Raw genomic sequence first — 16,843 nt, forward strand, 5'->3', positions numbered from 1 at the left:
GATGAAGGGTCGTTTTGGTAGAGATGAAATGAAGCAAATTAATGAGTCGTGGGCTGGGGAAGGTAGGCCACAGCAAGCAGACAGCAAGGAGTGCCTGTGGCCTTGATTTCAGGCTCTCATAAAAACCCTTGCACCCACTGACATAGGGTGAGCTATGGCTCCCTCCCTTTTGGCTGGTGTTTCTCTGAGAGTCATCCAAGGACCACATCAGAATCAACTGGCACACTTGCTCAAAGTGAAGATGCTTGGGGCCTTCCACCTACAAGCACTCTGTTAAATCCCAATGTCTATGATTACCCAGGGACCTGCTCATTAAAAATCAACATAGCCCAAGTTGTTCTGATATACTCTAGTCTGAGAATGGCTGCTTCAGTCCGAGAATTCCAACTCCAGCTGCAGAACAGAATCATCAGGGGAGCTCTGTAATAACACTCATGCAGAGACTCCATCCAGCCCCATTTAGTCAGGATATGTGGGATGGAACTCTACACATGAGTCCATAGAGTCATGTGCAACTCAGAAGACCCACCTATCCTACCCATGGACTAGGTTTACTTCTGACAGGAATCTTTCCTTTACTAAATGAGCAGAAATCTCGGCTAAAATCTAGATTCCAGCTGGACTCCGTTAAACAATACATTTTATGAGAGAGCCCATGATGCCTATGTCTATGCCTCTTCTTCAAAGCTCTTCCTGCACACACGCCCAGATATGCCTGGGTGGGTATGCTGTTTCAAGATGAAATAGACTTTCATGTTGAGGTCTATTCTCAGTACTGTGAGAGGGAGATAAAAATATAAAAGTATAAATCTGAACTCAAAAGCTTTTATTTAAAAAAGATCATAGATCTTTATTTAATAGCATTTATTTGGGAAGGAAAAAAGCATATTTCACATTGTATACCAAAACCTCCTAAATTTCCCCATTCCCTCTTTGCCCTTTGAGAGATCTTTGCACATGATTTTCTCCTCCCCTCCCTCCTGCTCTCCTGCTGGTACCACTTCCTGCTTTCCTTCTGGGTCTTGCTAGCCCATTTAAAAGCTCAGTAGTTTAGAGCTCTCTTGGTTTCTCCAATTTGTGCTCCATGTCTAACTACTAAAAAAAATTTTTTTTCCTTGCAAGGGAAGGAGAGAGAAGAGGGCAACATGTAGATGTAGATAAGACACTGCATGCTGGTCCTCAGGTCCCTGGGACAGGTCTCCCTGACAGCTTGCTTTTGCTAGAAAAAGGGCTGAGCCCATTAATGTCCACTTGGAGCAGAAGCCAAGGACCTGAGTGGTGCCTCCAGCAATGGACTGATCCTGAACAAGTCACTCTGCTGCTTGATTGCTGGACCCTTCCCTTTTCTAAGCAGTGAAGCTAGTGCTGCATCCCCCCACTCACAGACTGCTTCTGCTTTGTCTGCAGGAACCTAATCCCATCACAGTCTACGCCAGTGTGACACTTCCAGAGAGCTGACACCACAGACACAGTAAAGGGACTTTCTGAAGGAACGTAGAAGAACCAAAATAAACACTGAACTTGGGCCCAGGCCCCAGGTTCCCCATGACAGACGTTCTATAACTTTGTACTCTTCTCGAACCAACCTCCCAGTGGTGTTTCTTCCATGGACAACTATGCACTGGACAAAGAAGTGAGGCTTCTCAAGCATTTAACCCACTCTGCTGTGGGCACGGGCACAGGACAAAGAGCTACCTGATAAGCTTTTCATCTTTGTGGTATAGCAGATGGAATGGACAGTGTGAGTCCAGACTTCTGGGCATCCTACTCTTTGGTAGGACTGGATAACAAAGACCAAAGAGAGTGCCAGGGCATCTACTAGCCATCTCAGACAGCTGATGACCTGCCACAAAGCCTGGAAAAATTTACATCTTCACTGTTTCTGCTTTGTTCTGGAAGCTGGTCGTGAGTACCTGCACACCTGCCCAAGGCTCTGTGCCTCAGTTTCTCTCTCTGGATGAAGGGTGCACGAAGAGTGAAGGAGGAATTCCTTATTATATATAAAACACTCCAAGGTTACTCTACAAAAGAAGCTAAGGAAATCAGTATTTTATTTGCAAAGCCCAGAAGCTAACAAGCCAATAAACTGCACAAATGACTTTGAGGTCTCTGGGCCCTCACCGATGGAACGGAAACCATCTAACAGTCTTCAAAGTACGGGTCTACACAATGGCATTCACTTGTAAAGAAAAGTGGCAGGTGTCTGGTGATGCTGGTACAAAGGAACTTGGTGTGCTCAACTTGCCTCATGGCGATTTTTCACATTCCAAAAAGGATTCTTAAATCCTGCTTTTTTTGTTTACTCTCTTGAGTGACAAACCTGAGGTCTCAGCTAAGACTCTCCACCTTGGTTCTGAACCCACTTCACAACCTGGGCCTCATGCAGGTTAAGCGTCCCTACCAGACACTTCCTACTCCTGGAATACCTCTCTTTGCACTAAATGTACCTTTGAGTAAAAAATTAAATTATTTTGGCCCAATAGCTTCAAATGAGTGGATGCTCAATAACTTAGATTACAGGCTGCAGGCAAGAGTTTCTTTCTGTAAAGTCCTATTTTCTTTATATTCTCTGCTTTCACATAAGCTATCTTTATTTAAGCTCTTCTTTTTCTTGGCTTGTATACCTTTGGTGAATACTTTAAGAAATAACCAACTCCAGTCCCATAGTGTAGCTAAAGGAACCAACTTCCCAGCTCAATTCTCTGAAGTCAATTCACCTGCTGTGTTCTGTTGCTCAGTATTATTGTACCATTCCCTGGTCCAACTTCTGAAATAGGGCTCTTGGTTGCAATCAACAGAAACCGAATTTGCTTTATGTGGAAAAAGAATGCGTTGAAAAGACATTGGGGAGCCAGCGCCGTGTCTCACTTGGCTAATCCTCCACCTGCAACGCCTGCATCCCACATGAGCACCGGGTTCTAGTCCCGGCTGCTACTCTTCCAGTCCAGCTCTCTGCTGTGGCCCAGGGAGGCACCGAAGGATGGCCCAGGTGCTTGGGTGCCTGCACCCACGTGGGAAACCAGGAGGAAACACCTGGCTCCTGGCTTCGGATTAGCGTAATTCCGACCGTAGCGGCCATCTGGGGGGTGAGCCAACGGAAGGAAGACCTTTCTCTCTGTCTCTTTCTCTCACTAACTCTGTCAAATAAAAAAAAAAAAACACACACACACACAATGGTTTGTTTAAATAACTGTAGGAGATTTGGGAAAACCATGGTTTGAAAGTGAGCAGGGTAATGGGAGACCAGGTTGTGGCTAGAACCACAGCCAAAGTTACAAAACCAATGTAGGGAAACAATTTGGGGAACCACAGTGGACCGGCCACTGTCCTCAGCACTAGACATGGATTTGCAGCCTATACTGGACTGGAAACTCGGGGTTACAGCTGTGGCTGCACTGTACATCACCAAAATGTATTCCCGAGGGATCCCTTTTCATCTATGTTTCTAATGCAAATCTGGGATTGAGTGGTCAATCCTGGTCACACGTCCATGTGCTACCTCCAAGGGCAACTGGGAATTGAATATCTGGCATGTTCCATGTTCCTACTGGTTGATGGGCTCTGCCTTTGAGTGAAGGAATTCCCTCAAACAGAAGAAATGGGTTTCAGATGTTGTTTGGGGAAAAAAAATACATCCACTCCACCACCCTTCTATAACCTTAGGTTCTGTAGCCATCTGTTCTCAAGCCATGGAGCTACTGAACCTGAGGTTGTGAGCACTCACTCCACTCACTCATCTACCACTACTCAGATTGCTGGAGACTCGGCTGCTAACACTGGGTTCTTCTTGTCGCTGAGCTCCACCAGATGCAAAGACAAAAACAAAGGGAGAAGGTGGGTTCATCTCTCAGAACTTCCTGAACACCTAGGCTCTGAGCTTTACAGGGGAGGAGGCTGTGTCCTGATGGAGGGAGACTTTCCCTCCAACACTTGACCTTCTGCCCCACGCCCTCCAGGCCACCAGGGTTCCATGTGCAGAAGCAGAGAACCCTTACAGCAATGTGTGCTGCTCTGCAGTCTCCCCACATGGAGCTGTGGGTAAGATGCAGCTTGCCTTCCCCTTAGGCCTGAAGAAACAAAACTGAGACTTTAGAGTCGGGATTCCCCATGTTTCTCCTATGATGTTTCTCTGGACCAAGCACAGCTGAATTCTGGAGAAGCTGGGAGGAACAGACCCAGTCTTGGTTTTCAGAGACTGAAATTCTGAACCACCACTGGACATAGTCCCAGGCTTCTTTAGACATCTCAGATGCACTGACTACAGGGTGCATGTGCTGGCCAAGAGGCCACTGTGAACTCATTCTCCTCCTGGGGCTCACATTTCTCCTTCTTGGAAATGAATGAAATACAGCTGATCCATCAAGGACATCACGCTTTCATTTTGTGTTTGCTGTAGGATTTGTCACATGGCAGGGTGGCCAGTGTGCGTCGTAGCCTTGTTAGGAAACACTGACAGTAGCCACTTGGATTGGATTGACAGTGGACACTGTGAGGTTTTCCCTTTACCTGCGGGCAGGGGATAGTTCACTGCCTCCCATCACCAAAGTGCAGGGAACCACTCTCCAGGCAGAGAAGAGAACTGTGTTTAAGGATTTAGCTTTGCTCACTGCCAGAATAATCCCCTTCTCTGAACTTCCCCCGAATTCCCCTTGTAGAGACATCTAGAGCCAGGCTTCCTAGCTGCAGCACTGTTGACGTTATGAGCTGGAAAAGCTTTTGCTGTGGGGGCGGTCCTACACATTGTAGGATGTTTTGCAGCATCCCTGGCCTTACGCACTAGACACTCCAGTACACCCTCTGCCCTAGAGCATGGCAATCAAAAATGTCTCCAGACTTTGCCAAATGTTCCCTGGTGGGCAAAATCTTTTTTTTTCTAATTCTTTTTTTTATTTAGTAAATATAAATTTTCAAAGTACAGTTAATGGATTATAATGGCTTCCCCCCGCCATGATTTCCCTCCCACTCACATCCCTCCCATCTCCCACTCCCTCTCCCATTCCATTCACATCAAGATTCATTTTCAATTATCTTTATATACCGAAGATCAATTCAGTATATATTAAGTAAAGATTTCATCAGTTTGCACCCACACAGAAACACAAAGTGTAAAATACTGTTATAGCATTACTTCACATTGGACAACACACTAAGGACAGATCCCACAGGAGAAGTAAGTACACAGTGACTCCTGTTGTTGACTTAACAGTTTGACATTCTTGTTTATGGCATCAGTAATCTCCCTAGGCTCTAGTCATGAGTTGCCAAGGCTATGGAAGCCTTTTGAGTTCACCGACTTCGATCTTATTCTGACAGGGTCCTAGTCAAAGTGGAAGTTCTCTCCTCCCTTCAGAGAAAGGTACCTCCTTCTTTGATGGCCCCATTCTTTCCACTGGGATCTCACTCGCAGAGATCTTCCATTTAGGTCTTTTTTTTTTTCTTTTCCAGGGTGTCTTGGCTTTCCATGCCTAAAATACTCTCATGGGCTCTGCAGCCAGATCTGATTCTGAGGCCAGAGTGCTATTTAGGACATCTGCCATTCTATGAGTCTACTGTGTATCCCACTTCCCATGATGGATCGTTCTCTCCCTTTTTGATTCTATCAGCTAGTATTAGCAGACACTAGACTTGTTTGTGTGATCCCTTTGACTCTTAGACCTATCAGTGTGATCAACTATGAACTGAAACTGATCACTTGGACTAGTGAGATGGCATTGGTACATGCCACCTTGATGGGATTGTATTGGAATACCCTGGCACGTTTCTAACTCCACCATTTGGGGCAAGTCCGATTGAGCATGTCCCAAATTGTGCATCTCCTCCCTCTTTTATTCCCACTCTTATATTTAACAGGGATCACTTTTCAGTTAAAATTTAAACACCTAAGAATAATTGTGTGTTAATCACAGAGTTCAACCAATAGTACTAGAACAAAACAAAGAGAAAATACTAAAATGGATAAAGTATTACATTGTACATCAACAGTCAGGACAAGAGCTGATCAAGTCACTGTTTCTCATAGTGTCCATTTCACTTCAACAGGTTTTTCCCTTTGGTGCGCAGTTAGTTGTCACTGATCAGGGAGAACATATGATATTTATCCCTTTGGGACTGGCTTAATTCACTCAGCATAATGTTTTCCAGATTCCTCCATCTTGTTGCAAATAACCAGATTTCGTTTTGACTGCTGTATAGTATTATATAGAGTACATGTCCCATAATTTCTTTATCCAGTCTACTGTTGATGGGCATTTGCGTTGGTTCCAGGTCTTAGCTATTGTGAATTGAGCTGCAATAAACATTAATGTGCAGACAGCTTGTTTGTTTGCCAATTTTCATTTCCTTTGGGTAAATTCCAAGGAGTGGGATGGCTGGGTTGTATGGTAGGGTTATATTTCTGAGGAATCTCCAGACTGACTTCCATAGTGGCTTAACCAGTTTGCATTCCCACCAACAGTGGGTTAGTGTCCCTTTTCCCCCACATCCTCTCCAGCATCTATTGTTGGTAGATTTCTGAATGTGAGCCATTCTAACCGGGGTGAGGTGAAACCTCATTGTGGTTTTGATTTGCATTTCCCTGATGGCTAGTGATCCTGAACATTTTTTATGTGTCTGTTGGCCATTTGGATTTCCTCTTTTGAAAAAGGTCTACTGAGGTCCTTGGCCCATCTCTTAAGTGGGTTGTTTGTTTTGATGTTGTGGAGTTTCTTGATTTCTTTGTAGATTCTGGTTATCAACCCTTTATCGGTTGCATAGTTTGCAAATATTTTTTCCCATTCTGTCGGTTGCCTTTTCACTCTCCTGACTGTTTCTTTTGCAGTACAGAAACTTCTCAATTTGATGCAATCCCAAATGTTAATTTTGGCTTTGACTGCCTGTGCTTCTGGGGTCTTTTCCAAGAAGTCTTTGCCAGTGCCTATATCTTGCAGAGTATCTCCAATGCTCTCTAATAATTTGATGGTGTCAGGTCATAGATTTAGATCTTTAATCCATGTTGAGTGGATTTTTGTGTAAGGTGAAAGGTAGGGGTCTTGCTTCAGGGTTCTGCATGTGGAAATCCAATTTTCCCAGCACCATTTATTGAATAGACTGTCCTTACTCCAGGGATTGGTTTTGGATCCTTGATCAAATATAAGTTGGCTGTAGATGTTTGGATTGATTTCTGGTGTTTCTATTCTGTTCCATTGGTCTATCCATCTGTTTCTGTACCAGTACCATGCTGTTTTGATTACAACTGCCCTGTAGTATGTCCTGAAATCTGGTATTGTGATGCCTCCGGCTTTGTTTTTGTTGTACAAGATTGCTTTAGCTATTCGAGGTCTCCTGTGTCTCCATATGAATTTCAGCATCATTTTTTCCAGATATGAGAAGAAGGTCTTCAGTATTTTGATTGGTATTGCATTGAATCTGTAAATTGTTTTTGGGAGAATGGACATTTTGATGATATTGATTCTTCCAATCCATGAGCATGGAAGATTTTTCCATTTCTTGGTATCCTCTTCTATTTCTTTCTTTAAGGTTTTGTAATTTTCATCGTAGAGATCCTTAACGTCCTTGGTTAAGTTTATTCCAAGGTATTTGATTGTTTTTGTAGCTATTGTGAATGGGATTGATCTTAGAAGTTCTTCCTCAGCCGTGGCATTGTCTGTGTATACAAAGGCTGTTGATTTTTGTGCATTGATTTTATATCCTGCTACTTTGCCAAACTCTTCTATGAGTTCAAATAGTCTCTTAGTAGAGTTCTTTGGGTCCCCTAAATAAAGAATCATATCATCTGCAAAGAGGGATAGTTTGACTTCTTCCTTCCCAATTCATATCCCTTTAATTTCTTTTTCTTGCCTAATAGCTCTGGCTAAAACTTCCAGAACTATATTGAATAGCAGTGGTGAGAGTGGGCATCCCTGTCTGGTACCAGATCTCAGTGGAAATGTTTCCAACTTTTCCCCATTCAATATGATATTGGCCGTGGGTTTTTCATAGATTGCTTTGATTGTATTGAGGAATGTTCCTTCCATACCCAGTTTGCTTAGAGTTTTCATCATGAAAGGGTGTTGTATTTTATCAAATGCTTTCTCTGCCTCTATTGAGATAATCATATGGTTTTTCTTCTGCAGTCTGTTAATGTGGTGTATCACGTTGATTGTTTTCTGGTGGGCAAAATCTTACCTATTTGAGCACCACTGATCTAGAGATAGGCTGGGTCCTGAGTCTGCTTTGAGCAGACCAAATACACTTCCATACTCCTAGTACGTGTAGAGCTACCAAAAATCATATGCTGAAAGTGGTCCACTGATCACCTAAGCATGGTCCCAATCTGCCAATATCCCCACACTTTTCTAACTACTGGAATTACCTGGTTGCTTGTAAAATATCAATGCCTGTGGTAGGTATTTGGCACTGCAGTTAAGATGCTGCCTGTGATGCCTTCATCCCCTATCAGAGTGCCTGGGCTTTGAGTCCAGCTCTGTTCCCAGTTCCAGCTTCTTGCTAATGCACCCTGGAAGGCAGCAGGTGATGGCTCAAGTAATTGGGTCCCTGCCACCCATATGGGAAACCCACAGGGAATTCCTGTCTCCTAGTTTCAGCTTGGCCAAGCCCCAGCTGTAGAAAAATTTGAAGGAGTAAATCATCAGGTAGCAGACAGAAGATCTCAATCTCCCTCTCTCTTCTTCCCACCCTTCCTCCCTTTCTCCCTCTCTCCCTATCTCAAAGAAATAAAAAAATTTTTTTTTTTGACAGGCAGAGTGGACAGTGAGAGAGAGAGACAGAGAGAGAAAGGTCTTCCTTTGCCGTTGGTTCACCCTCCAATGGCCGCCGCTGCAGCCGGCGCACCGTGCTGATCTGATGGCAGGAGCCAGGATCCAGGTGCTTTTCCTGGTCTCCCATGGGGTGCAGGGCCCAAGCACCTGGGCCATCCTCCACTGCACTCCCTGGCCATAGCAGAGAGCTGGCCTGGAAGAGGGGCAACCGGGACAGAATCCGGTGCCCCGACCGGGACTAGAACCCGGTGTGCCGGCGCCGCAAGGTGGAGGATTAGCCTATTGAGCCATGGTGCCGGCCTAGAAATAAAAAATATTTTTAAAACATAAATATTGATGCCCAAACCCTACCTCAAATCCAAATGAAATCTAGATTGAGATTTACTAACCATCGTCCTACAGGCTCTGACATCAAAGATTTTTAGTGAGTTCTACACAGCAGCCACAAGAGGGAGATGGAGCAATATCGTCCACTCTGCCCCAGAGTCCCTGCTACCCCTTCCCTCCCATGCAAAGGCCAGGGTCTTATTCAGGGATCAGCTAGTCATACTTGCAGGCTGGAAGGAGAGCTGCCCCTGCCCCTGAGAGATAAGGAGGCCCAGTGGGATTGATGGCAGCTTTAGTAATCTATTGTATCAGCTTTTTCCTGCATTTTCTTCAAGATAGTAATTGTAGCTAATTTTTTAGAAATATTTTTATTTATTTGAAAGACAGAGTTACAGAGAAAGGTAGAGCCAGATAGAGAAGTCTTCCTTTCCACTGGTTCACTTCTCAAATGATCACAATGGCCAGAGCTGAGCTGATCCAAAACCAGGAGCCAGGAGCCTCCTCCGGGTCTCCCACACAGGTGCAGAGGCCCAAGCACTTGAGCCATCTTCCACTGCCTTCCCAGCCCATAGCAGAGAGCTGTGCCGGCCCCAGTTGTGGATATTCTCTTAGGCAGATGCTGAGGCTGTTCACCTCAGTGCACACAAACCAGCTTGGCTGGGTTTCAACTTAGATAAGGCTTAATCTACCCCTGCTTCACCCAGTTCCACTGGCCTGGCCCTCCTTGACCTTTGATTAAGAGACCACCACGCATCTACTCTCAGATCTGAGAGACAGCGGGAGACCAGCTCTTCCCTTCAGAATTTCCTGGTCCAACCCTTCAGTCTCATCCCACACAGCTTCAGACTCGGCAAAGGAGCGAAGGGAGAGGCCACTGACTTCCACTCTGCTTTTTTTTTTTTTTTTTTTTTTTTTGACAGGCAGAGTGGACAGTGAGAGAGAGAGACACACCCTCCAATGGCCGCTGCAGCCGGCGCGCTGTGGCCAGCGCGCCGCACTGATCTGATGGCAGGAGCCAGGTACTTCTCCTGGTCTCCCATGGGTGCAGGGCCCAAGCACTTGGGCCATCCTCCACTGCACTCCCTGGCCACAGCAGAGAGCTGGCCTGGAAGAGGGGCAACCGGGACAGAATCCGGCACCCCGACCGGGACTAGAACCTGGTGTGCCGGCACCGCAAGGCGGAGGATTAGCCTAGTGAGCCGCGGCGCCGGCCTCCACTCTGCTCTCAGAACTGGCAAATGAATAGGAGGTCACTATTTTGGATCAAGCTCCAAGACACCAGACCCAAACAGCCCAGACTAAAAATTAAAAAGAAGTCACTCATACTAAATTTGCACACCACCAAAATGAAACTAAACTGTTGTCTGATCTTCTGAGAAGTCAGGAGGAAGATGATTGCCAAATTTTTCACTCAGACCAGTTTCAATTGCATTGCTTCTGCTTTTCTCAACTCTTCTCTGTCTATAAATCCCACGTCTTCTGCTACACTCGCCAGAACACTAATTGTATTTCATGGAGTGAAATGTCCAAATCCTGAATTGCAAATAAAGCCATTAGAGATTTATTTATTTGAAAGACATAGTTATGGAGAGAGAGGGAGAGACAGAAAGAGATCTTCCATCTGCTGGTTCACTCCCCCAAATGACCTCAATGACCAAGACTGTGCCAAGCTGAAACTAGGAGCCTAGAACTCCACCCCAGAACTCCACTCCAACAAGGGTGACAGGTGCCCAATCACTTGGGTCGTTTTGTGCTGCTTTCTCTGGAACGTTAGCAGGAAACTGAGACAGAAGTGGAGAAGCCAAGACTCCAAGCAGTGCTCTGAGATGGGAAGCCAACATTGCAAGCGACAGTTTAACCCAGTGTACCACAATACCAGCCCCCAATTAAGATCTTTAAGCTCAACTTGTAATTTCGTATTTCGACAGTCCAGCTCCCCAAACCCACTATATGGCCCTCAAATCTACCAAACGTCCTGTTGAGAAAATTAGCCATGTGTTAGAGGCCACCTCTGGTTTCCAGTTTCCTCTCTAGATTTGCATAGTCAATAAAGTCGTTATCTCTCCCCTCTCTTCCTAAACTAAGCTCAATAATCTCCTCCTCCCCCTTGCTCTCTAGAAGGGGTAAAATGATGGGTGGTTGTCAGGTCACCTCAGGAAGGTCCTGCCTCTCTGCAAGCTTAGGCCATGGTGTCGCCTATCTCCCCAGCTCTCCTTTTAAGACTTCTATAAATTGGAGCCGGCGCTGTGGCACAGAAGGTTAAAGCCCCCAACCTACAGTGCCAGCATCCCATATGGGTGCCAGTTCAAGTCCCAGCTGCTCTACTTCCAATCCAGCTCCCTGCTAATGTGCCTGGGGCAGCAGTGGAAGATGGCCCAAGTCCTTGGACCCATGCACTCATGTGGGAGACCTGGAAGAAGCTCCTGGCTTCAGACCTGTGAGCTCCATCCATTACAGCCATTTGGGAAGTGAACCAGCAGGTGCAATACCTCTGTCTCTATGTCTCTACCTCTCTCTGTAACTATGTCTTTGAAATAAATAATAAAATAAATCTGAAAAAAAGACTTCTGTAATTCATCTGGCCTTTTATATTTATTCCAGCAAGAGTACCAACCTGCACAAAGTGTTACATCCCCCTTGGAAGGGGAAGACCTACGCTTTGTAGTATCTAACTTGCACAAATTCTTAACTAAATTGGAGATATTTTTATTCTGCACCAGATCTCAATGAAGTTAATAAAGACTTCAGTTTTGCAAAATTAATTTGGGCACAATAACCAAAAGAATAGTAAATGCATAGAACTTATTTGACAAATGTTGTGTAGCAAAGCAATTTGTGTAAGTAAGGTACTGTGAATGGAGGTACTAATACAGAATCTGAAAGTACCTGCACTAAAAGGTTTAAATGTTCTGCATGCAAGTATTTAGAATTCAGAATGCTATGGTCTGAATGTTTGAGTTGCCCACAAATTCCTACATTTACCTAATCTTCAAGATGATGGTGTTGAGAGGTGGGCTCTGGGAAAGCCCTGTGGATTCAGATTTGTGCCCATGTAAGAGACCCAGGGGGCTGGCTCTTCTTTCCCACTGTGTGGTGGATACAATGAGATAGCATCAGCTAGGAAGGAGGGGGCCCTCACCAGATGCTGAACCTACAAGCACCCTGGTAGTGGACTTCTCAGGCTTCCAATTTGTGAAGAATAAATGGTTGCTGTCCATCTGCCACCCACTTTGAGGAATTTTTCTATGGCAAAACCCAAACGAAGACACAGAACACCTTCTATTGCAGAATCTCCCCTGAGCTTGCGTGTGAGCAATCACAGAGACTTATCTCTCAGTGAAAAATAGTGATCCACAGTGAAGAGTCCTGTAAAGATACCAACAATTTTAGACATCATATAACAAACATGTGAAGTAGCAGGGCCAGTGCTGTGGCGTAGTGAGTAAAGCCACCACCTGCAGCACTGGCATCCCATATGGGTGCTGGTTTGAGTCCCAGGGGCTCCACTTCCAATCCAGCTCCCTGCTAATCCACCTGGGAAAGCAGTGGAAGATGGCCCAAGTGTGTGGGCCTCTGCACCCATGTGGGAGACCTGGAAGAAATTCTTGGTTCCTCACTTTGGATCTGCCCAGCTCCATTCATTCCAGTTCTCCTGGGACTGAACCAGCAGATGGAAGATCTCTCTCTCTCTCTGCCTCTGCCTCTCCTTGTCTGTAACTAACTCTGACTTTCAAATAAATAAATAAATCTTTAAAAGAAAGAAAAACAAAATGTGAGGTACCCTGCAGGCTATTTACTATTTATCTATTTTTGCTTATAGACATTTTATAAGAGAGTTAGTAAGATGAAATTTTATATAAAAACATATTCTTCAGAAAAAAATTCCAGAGAACTGGTACTAGAGACAAATATAGCTGAAAAATTAATGAAACTCTATGAGAATGTACCAAAAATATTATTTTTGATGTTCATATGGCCAATTATATATATTTAATGTACAAATAGTAATAAATAATTTTTATTTTATTGTTACCTTAATAAAAACAGATGTCATGTTTATTTTCAAAAATTATTTTCTTTTTTAAAAATATTTTAATGAAACTATTGCAAGTATATCATTATAATGAAACTCAAATTTTCATCAAAAATATAGGTATTTCAAAACATCAGCTAGTATTTGTTTAGGGTCTTTTTTTTTTTTTTTTTTGACAGGCAGAGTGGACAGTGAGAGAGAGAGACAAAGAGAAAAGTCTTTCTTTTGCCATTGGTTCACCCTCCAATGGCCACCGCGGCCAGCGTGCTGCGGCCGGTGCACCGCGCTGATCCGAAGGCAGGAGCCAGGTACTTCTCCTGGTCTCCCATGGGGTGCAGGGCCCAAGCACTTGGGCCATCCTCCACTGCACTTCCGGGCCACAGCAGAGAGCTGGCCTGGAAGAGGGGCAACTGGGACAGAATCTGGCGCCTGACCGGGACTAGAACCCAGTGTGCTGGTGCCTCAAGGTGGAGGATTAGCCTAGTGAGCCGCGGCGCCAGCCCTAGGGTCTCTTTTAATCCCAAATACATCTCCTATTTTGAATGATAAAACAGTTTTATTCTAAAAAGAAGAGATTAGGAGCAGGTGCTTCACCTAGCAAACATGCTGGGTTGGGACACCCTCATCCATCTTCGAGCACCTGGGTTTGATCCTGCCTCTTCTTCCAGCCCAGCCTATTCCTGGCTGTTGGGGGCATTTGAGGAGTGAACCAGTAGACAGGCTCACTCGCTTGCTCTCCCTCCCTTTCTCTTTCTCCCCCCTCAAATAAATAAATTTTAAAACACAATGATTTAAAAAAAAAAACTTAAAAATAAAGGAAAAATAAAAAGAGAAGCTGACTGAACTTGACAAGAAGAATCTTTCATACTCGGGAGGTTTATCACAGAAGACTAAATAGGAAAGAAAAGTAAGAGATTTGAGCCTCTACATTACCAAAAACAAGGTTGGGTTGCCTGCCGCCCAAAAACAAGTACTTGAGAGATGAGAGTCGATACAGACAAATCGGATTTATTCGTGACGCTGGCAATCTTGGGAGATGGAGGACACAGTTGCCATCAAGACCATCTGGGAGCCAAGATGGCGCCGAGCAGAGTACATGTCCGAGCCGTGTGCTCGGCATGTACTCGTGTATGGCAGCGTCTACCAGACTCCACCCTGGGCCTCCAAGCGTGGTTGCAAGGCATCTGACTGGAATTCAAACCAGCCTGATGGACTGGTGGCTCCCAAATCGCTTTGAGGGGGAAGACTGCCTACATCAAACTCCAAGATAAAGTTTCAGGGGCACTCTTTGCACAGGCACCAATAGAACAATATCCTGGCACTGCTGTGGAGACAGTGGCAGGTTGCAGCGGCTACTTAGTAATCCTGCTCCAGGATGGTCCTGGGGGGAGTGCTTTCATTGGCATGCGCTTCACAGATAGGGGAGACGCCTTTGATTTTAATGTCTCCTCGCAGGACCACTTCCAGTGGGTGAAACAGGAATCTGAGATTTCCAGAGAATCTCAGGAAATAGATGTTCGTCCCAAATTGGATCTGGGCTTCAAGGAAGGACAGACCACCAACTTGAGTATCAAGACTATTACAACCACGAAAGGAGGTACTTCCAAGGCCAGGACTGTAGGAACTGGAGGGCTAACCCTACTCCCACCTTAACATGGCAGTGAAGTTACTATTCTCCCACATTCCTCAGATACCAGCAGCAGTCATGCCACCCCACCCCCCATTCAAAAATGTAACCATGGTAGTGATGCAAATATCCTTTTAATTTGGATTCTCCTGCTTTTGTTACGACACCAGCATTGGCATCAATTTCTGCAAGCAATGACTTGTGGGGAGACTCTAAGCATTGCATCTAGCTCTGTTCCAAACCAGGCACCACAGCCATCCAACTGGGTCATTTTGAATGGCACTGGCAAGACATTACAAACAGACTTGAAGAATAAAAATGACCTTGAGGGCACCAATCAATGTGTGAGGGAAGTTAGAACCCCTCCCTTCCCTGGAACCAAATTACTGGACAATCTATTTGTAGCTTCTCCATTGCATTCAAGCTGATGGATGTCACGCCCCTGTGTTGTCACTTGCTGTGCAGCCAGGAGAGTATCTTATATCTTGCTTACTACCAAGGTCGGGGAAGAGTGGATGGGATCATACCCATGGCTGACTATGCAGGATTCAAAAGGCCAATCTGTATTTGAGGGGGAATGGTTTCTAACATCTGCAAATCTTTTTTCTGTGCTTAAAATTCATCTTATTTCAGGATCAGCACTGTGGCACAGTGGGTTAATGCCCTGGCCTGAAGTGCCGGCATCCCATATGGGCACCAGTTCTAGTCCCAGCTGCTCCTCTTCCAATCCAGCTCTCTCTCTCTCAGGGCCGGCGCTGTAGCACAGCAGGTTAATGCCCAATCCAGCTCTCTGCTATGGCCTGCGAAAGCAGTAGAAGATGGGACCCCCCTGCACCCATGCAGGAGACCCAGAAGAAGCTCCTGGCTTCAGATCAGCATAGCTCCAACCGTTGCGGCCAATTTGGGGGTGAACCAGCAGATGGAAGAACTCTCTCTCTCGCTCCCTCTCTCTCTCCCTACCTCCCTCCCTGCCTCTCCTCTCTCTGTGTAACTCATTCAAGTACATAAATAAATCCTTAAAAAAATTTTTTAAAAATCAACTTACTTCAAAAAATCATCTCGGCCAGCGCCGTGGCTCATTAGGCTAATCCTCCGCCTTGCGGCGCTGGCACACCAGGTTCTAGTCCCGGTCGGGGTGCCGGATTCTGTCCCGGTTGCCCCTCTTCCAGGCCACCTCTCTGCTGTGGCCCGGGAGTGCAGTGGAGGATGGCCCAAGTGCTTGGGCCCTGCACCCCATGGGAGACCAGGAGAAGCACCTGGCTCCTGCCATCGGATCAGCGCGATGCGGCGGCCGCAGCATGCCGGTTGCGGCGGCCATTGGAGGGTGAACCAATGGCAAAAGGAAGACCTTTCTCTCTGTCTCTCTCTCTCACCGTCCACTCTGCCTGTCAAAAAAAAAATCCAAAAAAAAAATTATCTCATGACCCTGTGTGCCTCTTTGTTTTTTTATAAAGATTATTTATTTATTTAAAAGTCAGAGTTACACAGAGAGAGAATGAGAGGCAGAGAGAGAGGGAGGGAAAGGGGTCTTCCATCTGCTGGTTCACTCCCCAACTGGCCACAGTGGCCAGAGCTGTGACAATCCGAAGCCAGAAATCAGGAGCTTCTTCCGGGTATCCCATATGGGTGCAAGGGCCCAAGGACTTGGGTCATCTTCTACTGCTTTCCCAGGCCACAACAGAGAGCTAGATCAGAAGTGGGGCAGCCAGGACTTGAACCGGCGCCCATATGGGATGCTGGCATGGCAGGCGGCGGCTTCATCTGCTATGCCACAGCTCTGACACCGTGCCTCTTTGTGTAACCCTATTTATCAATTTCAAAAGAGACAAAAGCCTTAAAACTTCCCTTCTCCACCAACCCAAGACTGAAAATGGACAGGCTGACCTCAGTGTTTCCAAATTCAAAATTTTGATAGTGGTAGGTTTGGAGAAAATATGTTTCCTGTGCTATAAATACAGCTTCCTTCGGGCTTATCCTGTGCTGGGTGTGGCTCCACCACCCTCTTGCATATTTACATTTCTCTTCCTCTAAGAGGGCTGTGCTGGTGGCACCTTCACTATTCTTTGTGTTTGTTGAATAGTTCAACATCTTTGACCAGTG

At 45.6% G+C, this 16,843-nt stretch overlaps 1 protein-coding gene and 1 pseudogene across 2 annotated transcripts in view; both read left to right on the top strand.

The window, feature by feature from the left end:
• The window catches only part of SLAMF1 (signaling lymphocytic activation molecule family member 1), a 37,837-nt gene extending 35,355 nt beyond the window's left edge, over positions 1-2,482 (top strand). For both annotated transcript variants that reach the window (XM_002715225.6, XM_089299709.1), the window contains exon 7: positions 1,408-2,482. In XM_002715225.6, coding sequence (XP_002715271.1) covers positions 1,408-1,458 — 51 coding nt within the window. In that variant the 3' untranslated portion in view covers positions 1,459-2,482. The remainder of the gene's footprint in view (positions 1-1,407) is intronic.
• An 11,670-nt stretch (positions 2,483-14,152) lies between these two features.
• Positions 14,153-15,171, top strand: LOC100343477 (adaptin ear-binding coat-associated protein 1 pseudogene; annotated as a pseudogene).
• Positions 15,172-16,843: the final 1,672 nt, after the last annotated feature.

Source organism: Oryctolagus cuniculus, chromosome 7, assembly GCF_051225735.1.
Source record: "Oryctolagus cuniculus isolate XC-2025 breed Fujian yellow rabbit chromosome 7, ASM5122573v1, whole genome shotgun sequence".
Taxonomy (NCBI): Eukaryota; Metazoa; Chordata; class Mammalia; order Lagomorpha; family Leporidae; genus Oryctolagus; species Oryctolagus cuniculus.